At 46.9% G+C, this 13,412-nt stretch overlaps 1 protein-coding gene across 1 annotated transcript; it reads left to right on the plus strand.

Annotated features, from left to right (window-relative positions):
• The first annotated feature begins 3,454 nt into the window (after positions 1-3,454).
• On the plus strand, positions 3,455-5,920 carry LOC103632181 (L-type lectin-domain containing receptor kinase SIT2). The gene has a single exon (XM_008654007.2). The coding sequence runs from the start codon at positions 3,524-3,526 to the stop codon at positions 5,594-5,596; it is 2,073 nt and encodes a 690-aa protein (XP_008652229.1). The 5' UTR covers positions 3,455-3,523; the 3' UTR covers positions 5,597-5,920.
• The last annotated feature ends 7,492 nt before the right edge of the window (positions 5,921-13,412 follow it).

The raw sequence follows: 13,412 nt of genomic DNA on the forward strand, positions 1-13,412 counted from the left end.
TCGGGTCGGCCGACCTAGACTCCTCTAATCGGCGTAGAGTCGAAGAGAGGCGAAGAATTCGGGATCGAGAGGCTAAACTAGAACTAGACTAGAACTACTCCTAATTGTGCTGGAAATAAATGCAAAATAGAAGTGGTATTGGTTCGATTGTTGGGGGTTCAATCGGCCGTAGCCCTTCATCTATATAAAGGGGGAGGTCTGGATCCGCTTCGATGTAATTTCCGAGTCAATCCTACGGTTTTAGGTAACAAATCCCGCGAGAAACTAGGAACCCTAACTGTCTCTGCGCACGTGCGGACCGTCCGCGCTGCCACCGCGGACCGTCCGGCCTCAGGGCCGGACCGTCCGCGAGGCTCTTTTTAGCCTTCAACACCTAATTATTGCTACACGATAGTGAATTAAATACCTAGTGGCAAGGCACATAATAACATTCAAAAGCAATCACTAGATGCTGAGATATTACTAAATACAACCAGCACACTTTTCTAGCTTAAACGGACCTAACTCAAACATCAAAAACAATATTCTGAGTATAACATTTACCAATCACAGACATAAACCGATTATACTAACTATTAACGTAGAATATCGACTTCATCACCGGGGTTCTCAGATTTTTGACTAAAATCAGCATGTCAACGCTACTAGTTTAACCATGCTAGGCATATGCGTCTACTAATACGTTCTTCGCGTGACTAGCATCTCAAACCTAACCTCAACACCCAACTCGACTACTCCAAAATCATGAAAATAATCACATCGCATTCATCGAACCAACTTAATAATATTAGACGTATGCCTCCAATGTCACACACAAAAACACACATAACTATAGCTATTAATGTGACTCGACATCCACAAGAACTACAATATTCACCGGTTCACACATTTAATCGAGCACAAGGAATGCAAGCCGCGGTAAAAATGACGGGGGCTCACCGGACGACGAGCAGTGAGGCTGACAGATCGACGACCAGTGGTGCGAGGGCAATAGTGATGCAGGGGATGAAAACTTGGACAGACGTGAGGCCGATGGCCACGACAAGAGCGACGCTCGACAAACGCGTTCCTGTGCGCGGCATGGTGGACTGGAGTACGACATGTGCTGAGGCCGAGCTAGATAGATGGAGCGGGACCCAGGCGCGGCTAGCGCGTGCAGGAGGCAGGGACACGCGACGGCGGCTAGCGCACAGCACGCTGGGGCTGCAGGCGAGTGCGCAGGAAGCTGTGGCCTGGGTGCAGCCACAGGGTGGCGACCTGTGCTACGGCGAGGGAGGAGCCTGAGCAGGGCCAGAACGAGGAACGTGTGAGCTAAGGTGGGGTGCAGCCTGGTAGAGCAGAGACAACGGCCGACGCTAGCGAGCTTTGGCGAGCGTGGCCAGCGAAGGAGCGTCGACGCGAAGGGAACAGCAGGGACGACCAATTGAGGTGCTGCAGCGGTGAGCAGGACCATGGCGAAGCCATGTCGACGCGAGCTGGAGACCAAGCAGGGGTGCGACCATGGTTGTGTTGCACTGTGAGGATGCTGAAGCGAGCGCAACGGCGAGCGCAGCGATGCTGCGAAGGCCGAGCACGACTAGGGTGCGACGGTGCCGCGGCATCATCCAACTGCCACGACGAAGAGCAGCGCTTGATGACGAACACCAACGAGCTGCAATGGGCGGCGTCCATTGATGGAGCTCAGGACATGCGACACGGAGGAGATGGCGTGGCCTAGCAGGAAGGAGACGAGAGCAGAAACAAGCACTGGAGGCTAACAAGGCCATGGCATACGTGATGGAACTGGATGCTGAGCGTCGGCGGTGAAGGGATAAGAATGCAGACCAACAAAAATCAATGCAGCAGAAGGGCGGTGAGATATTGGCGATGAAGATTTTTTTAGAGATGAGACACGGCAAGAGATAACAACGAGCTGAGATTCTGGAATACGGCTAGAAGCATGTAGACGACTGGGAATGGATATTACGTACAACTTTCCAAGTAGTGAACGCTGGATAAGAATGCCACAAAAACCAACGTGATAATTCTAGAGAAAATGAATGTGCTCGTAGTACAGAGGAGCAAGCGGTATGGGATAAAAAATGAGAAGCATGAGCACTCGCGAAATTTCCAAGAGCTAGCGTGGGAGAGAAAAGTAAATAAAGGTTTTCTTCTTTTCTTTAACAACATCACGTATGGATAAACATAGGTTCTAGAATTATGGTCTAAAAGATGTATAAAAGAGTCGAACCAAAATGTGATTGACCATAATATTTGGATAGGATTTGATTTGGTAAATTCTCTAGGGTTAGATGAATTTTTACCCGTTATTTATATTTGAAGATTTAGATCGAGATGAGAAGCACACAGACCGAACCAAACGAGATCGACTTTGGTATTTTAGACTGTATTTAATCCAGTCTAATTTTTACGAGTCTCACCGGCTATCGATCATTTGATTTGACGCCAAAGATAACTTGCTGAGAGGAACGATTCACTTAATCAGCTGGCACATCGTTCTGTTCAGACAGCGCGGGGCTCCAAATTTTACGTAAAATCAGAAGTTTTCTGATTTTCGTATTCACTTACGCGTGTGATCCGAACAGGTCAAAAATCCATCAGCGACGAAGATTCGATAATCCAAAAGTTTCATGAACCCTTTGTAATTGCGTAGATTATCGAAATGAAAATGGCGCCCAACTCGAACTTTTTGCGAGATTATTAAAATTTAGTGTCCACTTTATATACTGGTATACCTCGCTTAAATCCATAATCGTTGTTTACGGGAGATAACACCAGGGGTGTTACACCAACAGCTATAGGCAGGTCTAGTGGTAGGAATCGGACCGGACCAGGCCGGTTCGAGTATATCGTGTTTTAGGTAAAATGGGTCCGAGCTAAGAACGTTAAAAAAACTTTTGAACTATGTTGTATCAGTTCAAAGAGTAAAAACACTGGCCGTGCCTATCTTTCGTTGAGCCGTGCTGACCTAAGTCCGACTTGTATATTTAAATTTCATAAAATCCAAATATTACAACCACATAAAATTCATTACTTAGTAAATTAAATATATTAAACAAAGCGAGTATCATTTGATCATATAAAATCAAAATATTACAACCACACAAAATCTATATATTACTAAATTAAAGAAATTAAAAAATAAAATCTATATGTTACTAAATTAAAGAAATTAAAAAATAAGTTTCATTGTGCCGTAATCCATACATGTGGTTTGTGTTGGGGTCCCCAACGGGCCAAAATTTGAGACCCACCCATGCTCGCATTCAAATCATGCAAGACTGATCTATATTATTTCGTATCAGTCCATGTGCTGTTTTTAGATCGTGTTTATGCTGGTCTAAAAAAACCCGATCCATATTCATAGCACTAAGCCGGTCCTAGCGACGAACCGTTTCGCTTTCATGCACAGAAGGGATCAGGCCGGCTCAAGATATTTCTTTTGACACAAGAACATGGCAGGAGCTCTGCGTTTGTGAAGATATTCTTATTCCATCCTGCTCATGACACCCCCCCACACCCAATGAACATGGAGCATGCCGTCTTCCTCTTCCTGGTTTGGCTTAACACGGCAGCAATAACCACCTTGTGCGCCGGCGGCGGCCAAACTCGGTTCTCCTACTCGGGCTTCGCCGGCGCTAACCTCACCGTCGACGGCAACGCCACTGTGACGCCCGACGGGCTCCTGGTGCTGACCAGCAGCAAGACCAACCTCCAAGGCCACGCCTTCTACCACACGCCGCTGCAGCTGAGCACGTCTCCGGGCGGCAAGGTGGCGTCCTTCGCGGCCGCCTTCGTGTTCGCCATCGTGTCCGACTACACCGACTTCAGCGCCCACGGTATGGCCTTCGTGGTGGCCCCGAACAAGGGCTTCCCCGGCGCGTTGCCGGCCGGGTACCTGGCCCTCCTCAACGTCCAGAACAACGGCAACGCGAGCAACCACCTCCTGGCGGTGGAGCTCGACACCACCCAGAACACCGACTTCAAGGACATCAACGCCAACCATGTGGGCATCGACATCAACGATCTACACTCGGTGCAGTCCTCCCCTGCGGGGTACTACGACGGCGGCGGCGTTTTGAGGAACCTGACCCTCTTCAGCCGGGAGGCGATGCAGGTGTGGGTGGAGTATGACGGCGACGCGGGCCGGATCGATGTGACCCTGGCACCCATAAGGGTGGGCAATAACAAGCCGGCGAGGCCCTTGGTCTCGGCCATCTGTAATCTCTCGACGGTGCTCAAGGAGCAGTCGTACGTCGGCTTCTCGTCGGCAACAGGTGGGATCAACTCGAGACACTATGTGCTCGGCTGGAGCTTCGCGATGAACGGTCCTGCTCCAGCCATCGACATCGCCAGGCTGCCGAAGCTGCCTCCATTTGGGCCCAAGCCTCGTTCCAAGGTTCTGGCGATCGTCCTGCCAATAGCGACAGCAGCAGCCATCGTCGCTGTCGGCAGCCTCGCCACCCTTCTCGTGCTGAGAAAGCTGAGGTACGCTGAGGTCCTTGAAGAGTGGGAGCTTGAGTTTGGGCCGCACCGCTTCTCTTTCAAGGATCTGTACCACGCGACCAGTGGGTTCAAGAGCAAACACCTACTTGGTGCCGGTGGATTCGGACAAGTGTACAAAGGAGTCCTTGGCAGCAGCAAGTCGGTCTGCACGGAGGTGGCTGTGAAGAGGATCTCTCACGAGTCAAGGCAAGGGATGAAGGAGTTCATCGCCGAGGTAGTCAGCATCGGGCGCCTCCGACACCGTAATCTGGCACAGCTACTCGGCTACTGCAGAAGGAAGGGTGAGCTCCTCCTGGTGTACGAGTACATGCCAAATGGCAGTCTTGACAAGTACCTCTACTACCGCGAGGAGGAGAACAAACCAGTGCTTGATTGGGCTCAAAGGTTCCATATTATCAAGGGCGTGGCATCGGCCTTGCTCTACATCCACGACAAGTGGGAGAAGGTTGTCATACACCGAGACGTCAAGGCAAGCAACGTGCTCCTGGACAGCGAGATGAACGGCCGCCTCGGCGACTTCGGGCTCGCAAGGCTGTACGACCACGGCACCGACCCGCAGACCACGCACATCGTCGGCACCATGGGCTACTTAGCCCCCGAGCTGATACGCACCGGTAGGGCATCCAAGCTCACAGACGTGTTCGCCTTCGGTGCTTTCCTTCTTGAGATCACCTGTGGGCGAAGGCCAGTCAGTATTGACGACGATGCCGCTCAAGAAATGCTAGTGGACTGGGTCCTCGAGCACTTGCGCGAAGAAGGGTCTCTCGCTCACACCGTCGACGTGAGTTTACGGGGTCAATATGATGTCGATGAGGTGTTCCTAGTGCTCAAGCTAGGTCTGCTGTGCTCGCATCCATACACAAACATAAGGCCAGATATGCAGCAAGTCATGCAATATCTCGACGGAAGCACACCACTTCCAGATTTGCAGCCCACAGATATGACCTTCAGTGCAATGGCTCTAATGCAGAATGAAGGATTCGACTCATATGCCATGTCCATTCAGTCGTCAGCTGGAACTGGAAGCATGGCAACCGCCGTATCGGCTGGAAGCATTGGCACTATATCTTTCATATCAGGTGGAAGATGACAAGCATACATGCATGGGACTTAGAGAGTGTGTGTGTTGTGTCGGTGTGGATGGCGTGCTTCCTTTTGGCAATGTATATATACTAGTGTAAACAACGCGCCTTGCGTCTTCTTTTTCCAATCAGTCCTTCGTGTTGCGTTTGGAAGTCCAATAGATGGTCTTATCCGGAGAACACTCGCCAAGATAACTTACATTCATGGCTGTCGAAGAAGCATCGTGTGCTTAAAGCAGAAAATCAATATGGTAGAACAGGCATGACATACGGTACAGTCTTTCTAGACTAAAAGATGATCAATGACACATATTTGGATTTTTTTATCATTATACATTTTTTCCTGAACATGTGTGAGAAATCTACATAGAAGCAGAGCCAAAATGTTTATGTAATAGTTTTAATAAATTACAAACTATACTTTAAGCCATCTAGTACCAACTTGTTTGTGGATAAAAGAACTGCTTACAGATCTCAAACCAAGGCGATGGCATCATCAATAAACAATAATATATGATATTATAGTTGTGACCCGCTCTAGGACCTCTGTTGTATTGACAAAGCGATCATACCTGCGAAGGACCTCTGCTGTATTGACAAAGCGATCATACCTGCGAAAGACATCGTTGGAAAAATCACCACCCATATTGTCGTCCAAGGAATAAAAGGTCGCCAATCACAACATATATTTAAAGCCTAGAGCAAAAGAAGAAGGGTAATCCGAGAAGTCCTGTATGAACTAAACTAAAGAACAAAAAAGAAGATATAAATAACATTTAGAAAAATAAATAGTGAAAATTTGGGAGAAGGTGGTAGTTGAGTGCAGCGCCGAGCCGCAGACTGCGGGCAAGGTGGATGGCAGTTGATACTGGAGTTCACAGGCAGAGAGATGCTACTTTTGCTTATTTTTTTAACATTTTAACTTGATCCATTGGGCAAACCAAGCGAGTACTACAGAGTAAGAGACGGAAGGGAGACGATAGCCAAGACATCCACCTTATTTTTGAGGACCTGCAACCCAACTGCTTGGGGCTTCATCGCATCTGAATATATGTTTTTACTATTGTTTATTCAATGAATATTGGGTTTAATCACCAGACATTATTAATTTTAGAGAAGTAACTACAATGTTCTGTTTATACTGAAGACAACAAAAGCAGTTGAGCACAGTTGCTTTCGTTTTCTGTTTTTCTAACCGATGAAGAGGAGGCTCGATCTCTTTACCTTTATCATTGGGAGTTTCCTACAATTGTTAAACAGCAATGAGTGAGCTGCATATATATGTATTAAAGAGGTTATTGAAATGAAATGTCAATATGTTTTTAAAACTGTCATGTTACCAGTAGGATACTGTCCAGCTCCTTATTTCCTTAAAAATGCTATAAAATATGATACTTTGGTTATAGGTCTGCACCATGCAGGATGATGGCTTGAAATGCACTGATGTCCCATAGATTTTTTTAAGTGTTTGCTTGTCATTTGCAGCCCCTATTGAAGTGCACTTTGGAATTGGCTTTTGCCATGAATCCATATCGTATCTAAGGAAAAGGACTGCATGTCAGAGCAAATAATACAGATATAAAGGGAATTTCAAAAGGGAAAAATGAAATGGGAAACCTGCTACTACTATAGTAACCAACAGATCAAGATCCCCAATCCAAAGGAGAATAAAGTCATTTCTTACTGAATTGATCACGAACCTAAGCTTTTCATAAGCCTAGAATGGTTGAATTAATGCAGCCAGTAGAAATTCCCAAGCCTTTAGCACGGCAAGTAACTTGAGATCCAACCTTTCGAAGTCCAAGAATAGCCAAAGTTTTGTAACACCCCAGGTGTTACCATGGCTAGAACACACCTTGGCACTAAGGACTGTGATCATATGTGGTAGAGGCTTAAGGCAACACATAAGAACTTTGGAGATCATGTGTTAGTTAAAGTTGTCAATGACCTAAGAAGCATTACTCTAATCCTTGCACACTTGCTACCTTGGGTAAGAGGGGTGAAAAACCCTAGGCCTCTCTTAACCCCTATCTCCCAAAGCTAGGGATAAGAAGGGAAAGAGAGTGGGCAAATGTGCAAAACATGAGTAATCCTTACCCAAACCTTAGGCAACCTTATAACCAGCAATTAGGGGAGGGAAATATTGCAAAAAGACCCCTAGAGAAACCCCAAATCAAATCTCCAAGTGGAGAGAGAGCTAGAGCTCTCTACTTCTCTCTAAGTTAAAAACTACACCTACACTAAAGATCAGTCGTGTTCACCTCGAAGCTGGCACCAAATCCACCTATGTCCTATACCAAAAATGTGGCATACCACCCAAGGCACCCACTGGAAAAAGCTGAGCCCGAGACTTGGACGTTTGACATGCCTTGGCATGGTTTTTGTCGCGAAGTGGGCAGTGTGACACACCCGATTTGGCGACCAGAGATCTCCCTCCATAGGCCATATCTGCCATGGCGTCTCACAGATAAGTGATAGCCCTGGGTGCCAGGAGTAGACCCACGCCGGATTTTTGCCAAGATTCGCACGTTTGCGACTTGGGTGAGCTGTGGAACAAGGGCAGAAGAAAACTTACACGTGTTCGACGCGCTCTGCCGCGCCAGAGCACGCCCGCGCCCGACCCCGCGCCGCGCCGAGCCGCGCCCGTGTCCCCTGTGTGCGCCCGCGCCTATAAAACCCACAGAGGCATCGAGCACACTCCTCCGCGCATACTCAAGCCTCACCGGAGCTTAGCTCGCCGCCATTTGCCCGTGCACGACGTGTTCGCGGCCACCCGACCCACTGTCGTCGTAGACCGGCCAGCCCAGCGTTTCCCAGCCCCGTCCAACCCTCGGAGACGAGTGTGCACGACTCAGTGAAGCTCCCCGAGCGAGGAATCGAAGCCTGCTTCGCCGGAGAAGCCAGTCCACGGTCGCCGGAGCTCACACCCTCGCTGGAGTACGTGGACCGGGTAATCCGCTCAACCTTTTTCCAATTCCTGGTGCACCCAGTCACTACGTGACCCCGTGAAGCTTACCTTGCCTTTGGATTGAACCAGCTCGCCGTGGTTTGGCCGGTACACTCGCCGCCGACGAGAACACCCGCCTGCGCGCGTGGACCGAGCGATTCCGACCATCCCCGCCGTCGAGCCGCACCTCGCTGTGACCGCCAGAGTCTCCCCGAGCCAACCCTGCCCTTCGCCGGACCTATCTCGCCGCCGGTAAGCCGCGCCACCCTTTTCTTTCCCGCGGGTACTGTTTACATTGGGGGAAGGACTGCGGGTGAGAGGAAGAAAAGGTCAGGGGGCTTTTTGAACTGTCAGTGACTCAGGGGAATAGTGACTTAGGGGTAGATTTGAGTGGGTTGATTCAGTTTAAACCCAGGGACCTCGGTGTAAATTGTTTTTCCAGGAAACACTTATTTAAATCTGTTTTTAAATTGAACAGAGACTTTAAAAATTCATAACTTCTGTTTAGTTCATCCAAATTTGGTCAAACCAATTTTGTCAGACCCTAAATAATGTAGCCTACTTAAGAAAAATATAAAACCCCCTATGTACTATAGAAAACTTTAAAGCTCTGATTTAATTATAGTTTTGGCCAAAAGCTCAATAATAAAAAGAAAAATAGTTGTGCTATTTGACTAGGGTTAGAAAAATTTGGAGAAGTGTATATCTACCTACTGACCTGTTTAAAAATGTTAAACCTTTCTGTCCACCCCATTAAGTTAGTTTTTGCCCCTTATTTTGCAATATGCTCAAGGTTAAGAAAAATAGAAAATATGATTTAAATAATGAACCAGAAGGCACCTCTATTTTTATTAGGGTACTTATTCAGTGAAGTTCATTGGAAAAATCTATCATACCCTGGTTTAGTATAAAATAAGTAGGATCCCTTTTATTTTTAGAAAACAAGGGAAACTTAGAAAAACCCTACAAAAATAACCCTAAGGCAAAGACACCCCAAACCTTGGGATAACTAATGTTTGGTTATTATGAACAGAGAAAAAATACAAAATTTGTTGTTTGATATTTTTCAATTGACAAGTTAGTTATAAGCACCTTTTTGGCATAAAACTTTAAAAAATCACAACTAAATAATCACCAATTAACTTTATGTAAATTTTGGCACAGAGGTTTGGTATGACTGTTAGATCCCATCAAAAATAACCCTTAGGAAGGAACTCAACTCTAAGGGAGAGGTATAGTGTAAAGTGACCCATTTTACACCACTTTTGTTATTTTTGTCTAAAGCATAGCCTTTATATTTTAAGCCTCAAACTCTTAAAACAGGCTAGAATAGCAAATGGCAACCCACTGAAATTTTTACAAGATTTTTGGAAAATATTAAACCATTGTCGTAGTTCAAACCTACACTAGAAACCATAAATAGAAAATAAAGGAAGGAAAAGGTGAATAATAGGAAAATTAGTGTCATCCTGAAAACTCTTTATAACTTGTCACTGAAGTATATAGAGGCAATAACAATTCCCTATGTTTATCCTCAACAAAAACCTAAACCTAAAAGTGATAAGCCTAACCCACTAAAAGCCCCGTATGACCCAGAAACCCTAAGTTATTCCTTAACTTAGTTTTCTTTTTGCATAATGTTATTAATCCTGCATAATCATAACATACATGTTCATTGCATTCGATAGACTGTAATCTTGCTGACGGAGAGTACATCCTCGTGCCGGAGCAAGGAACTGCTCAGGAGGTAGCCCCAGATCCAGCACCCGAGTCTGCATCAGAGGATCTGCCTGCCACAGCCTTGGAAGGCAAGCCCCGGTTTATGCATAACCTGTTATTTATGCTATTTTACTTCACTTAATGATTGTAGGTTGATTGTGCACTTAGGTGTAGGAATTGTTTGAAACCCTAGTTGCATGATCTCAGGAGTCCTGTTGAGATGAATACTAGTATGCTAGGTCAAGTAGCTGCTTTATTAATTAGGATCTCGGTAGAAGTCGAGTGATTTTTCTAGCACTCGCGCGAGGTCAGGAATTGGCTGTATCCACTTTCTTATCATATTGATGTTGGTTTGTGGGCAACAATCCATGGGGATTGGTTGTCTACGGGATAAAAATTGGAATAAGGATTAAGGTGTGGTACCGTGAGTCAAGCGTTTGAACGTACTAAACACATACCGAGAAATATGGTAAATCGGTAAGCCTAGTACCTGAGTGAACCTGCCCGCAGACTTTACCCCTCACGCGACCTGAGACGTGGTCTCCCATTCTGGTTATGGTGGGTACAAGTGCGGTCACTGCACGACGGCAGTCGGGGTCAGTGAGGCATTGTACGCCAAGGCGGTGAGCCCTGATCTGTTGCCAGGGAATCGATGGGGACGGTTGATGTGTGTGGGGACGGAGTGCCCCTGCATATCGTGTGTTTAGGTTTACCTTGCAAGGATAAAAACTCGATTCGAATCGTCTGCTTCTCGCAGCTAATGAGACTGCTTGATCCATGCTGCTACATTGAGTAACAAGTGGAAATATGATGAGATGATACAAGTTGTTGATTGCTTAAATGTTTGCTACTATGTGTGAGTAGATAGTACATACTTAGCCTTAAGAGAGTCACACTTAATTTTGACAAAGTAAAAACTTGACTTAGAAACTCAGCTAGTGTTTTTGGCAACCAAACCCCACAGCCAAACAGCTGCATGTCTAGAGGTAGAGGAGTAGACTCCTCACACCGGGTAAGTCTAGCTGAGTATTAGTATACTCAGCCTTGCTTGTGGCATAATTTTACAGGTTCTCTGGAGGACATGGTTGCTAGAGTGACTTGGCCGTCCGCCTTGCCACCGGGTTGGACTGTCGAGTGGGACCCCGCCTCGGCTGGGGAGGAGCATGAGGAGTGATGGGACAGGCTTCCCCATCTCTCTGTTTATTTACCGTTAGTTTTATTCCGCTGCACTTCGAACAATGATGGTTACTTTTGCAAAAACTCTGATGATGATGATGTAATAATTTAATACTCTCACATGCATGATTTTATGCTTTATTGTATTTGCTCTGTGACTCACCATCGAGTGAGATTGTGGTACTTGATCCTGTCAGTGGCCGTGTCGGACTAGATCCGAGGGATTGACGGGTTATTCCCATTTAAGTGTGGTCCAGCCTCTAAGGCGGGGCTTAGGCACTTAAGTTGGAATAATTCGGGCAGTTCCGCCACAGCTGGTATCGGAGCTTGTACCACCACAGAGGAGTCAATAAAATATAGATACCATCATTTTCCAAAATAAAATTTGATAGAAACAATGTTGGATAGATAGTAGGACGAGCAGGATAGACCTAGGACGTGAAGCCTTAGGATGGTAGAAGGGTAGCTAGGTGGCTAAGTGATTAGGCCCTACAGGCCACTTTTACAGGATGGGAGTTCTTCCCTACTCCTTTTATCTTGTTGTGAGGTCGTTCAGGACGAGCATGCATGCATTCTTAATTAAACAAATGGATATTTGAGTAAAGACTTAAAAACAAGATGATAACCAACTAAGTCACCAGTACCATTTTAATTAACTAAAGAAAGGCTGAGTTTTATTTTTCTTGTTCTTTTTATAATTCTTTTTCTTTTACTTACGCTTAACCGTACACAGATGACTTCCCACGGTTCCTCCGAGGACGGAAATGCACTATCCCACACTGACGGGCTTGCACGAGAGGGTTTTCCCCGCATTTTGTGGGAGGTACTTCAGGGAGCGGGATATACGACACCCCCTCAGTACGCGGTGCAACAGTTCGAGAAGCATCGAGTGCCCCGCTGTAGGGTGAGGATGACCTTGGAGCCTCATCCCCTGCAGCCAGGCTGGCGCTCTTTGGACTCCGAGTCTTTTGGATACCGAGCGGAAGACACGATCGAGGCGATTGCTCTGCATGGATTGACCACCTTCTGCGGATTCCATCCTTTGGAGCTAGCTACCCACCCCATTGGCTTGTTCCCCGCTGAAAGGGAGGATGACCCCATGTGGAAGGATAGGGTGGAGCATGCCAAGGATATCTGGGCCATCTACCCAGGCCACACGGCGCACTTGACCGTACGGTGCATGAATGCTTTGTACCGTCTGTAAGTGATGCGCGGTGAGGCGATGTCCCATCTGATGGCACTATTGGAGGCGACAAAGATTACTTTGGACAACAGGGAGGAGCTTGTGGTTGACTTGTCCACTGAAATGGTGGAAAAGGACTTGCAGGTGGAGCAGCTGTCCACTGAGATCCATGAGCTGGAGGAACTAGTGGGCACCAGGGAGAACACCATCGAGGTTCTCGAGGATCAGCTTATTAATACTCAGCAACAGCTTGCTGAGGCTAATGAGCACCTGGATATGCATCACCAGGAGATCCAGGACATGGAGGCCAACGAGGACGTCGACATCGAGGGAGGAGATGAGCCTGCCTCTAGTGTGGACACTGCTGGCTCAGGGAGACCACCTTCCCCCGAGTCGAGTGTTGCCTCGTTCGCTCACTAGGTGTTCAGGATAGGGTTGCAAGCTGGATGGTAGGACTCCTCGCAGCTAGCTTAGCTTTTGCACCCTTGGGGTACTAGGCTAGATAGAGTTGAGTCTTTTTGGGACCAATGATGTAATCATGATAAATTCTTTTGGAAGCATGCTTGATGGATGGTGTTATCAGTTTTAAATTTGGAAGGAAAAAGTTATGCCTTTCTAAATCCTTTTGTTGAAGTGGAGTCTATCATTTTGCTTTTGACTCTTTTCGCCGCGATTAAATCTGGAAATTGGAAATATGGTGTTAAGTATATATGTGGTTTTTCAGATGGCCAGGAGGCAGCGTCGTGGCCAGAATGAGCGCGTTCCTCCACCGCCACCACCACCCCCCACTCTGCAGGAG

This window comes from Zea mays, chromosome 7 (genome assembly GCF_902167145.1).
Source record: "Zea mays cultivar B73 chromosome 7, Zm-B73-REFERENCE-NAM-5.0, whole genome shotgun sequence".
In the NCBI taxonomy this organism is placed as follows: domain Eukaryota; kingdom Viridiplantae; phylum Streptophyta; class Magnoliopsida; order Poales; family Poaceae; genus Zea; species Zea mays.

Coding starts and splice junctions, on each gene's coding strand:
- LOC103632181 (XM_008654007.2), top strand. CDS start 3,524: ATGAACATGGAGCATGCCGTCTTCCTCTTCCTGGTTTGGCTTAACACG.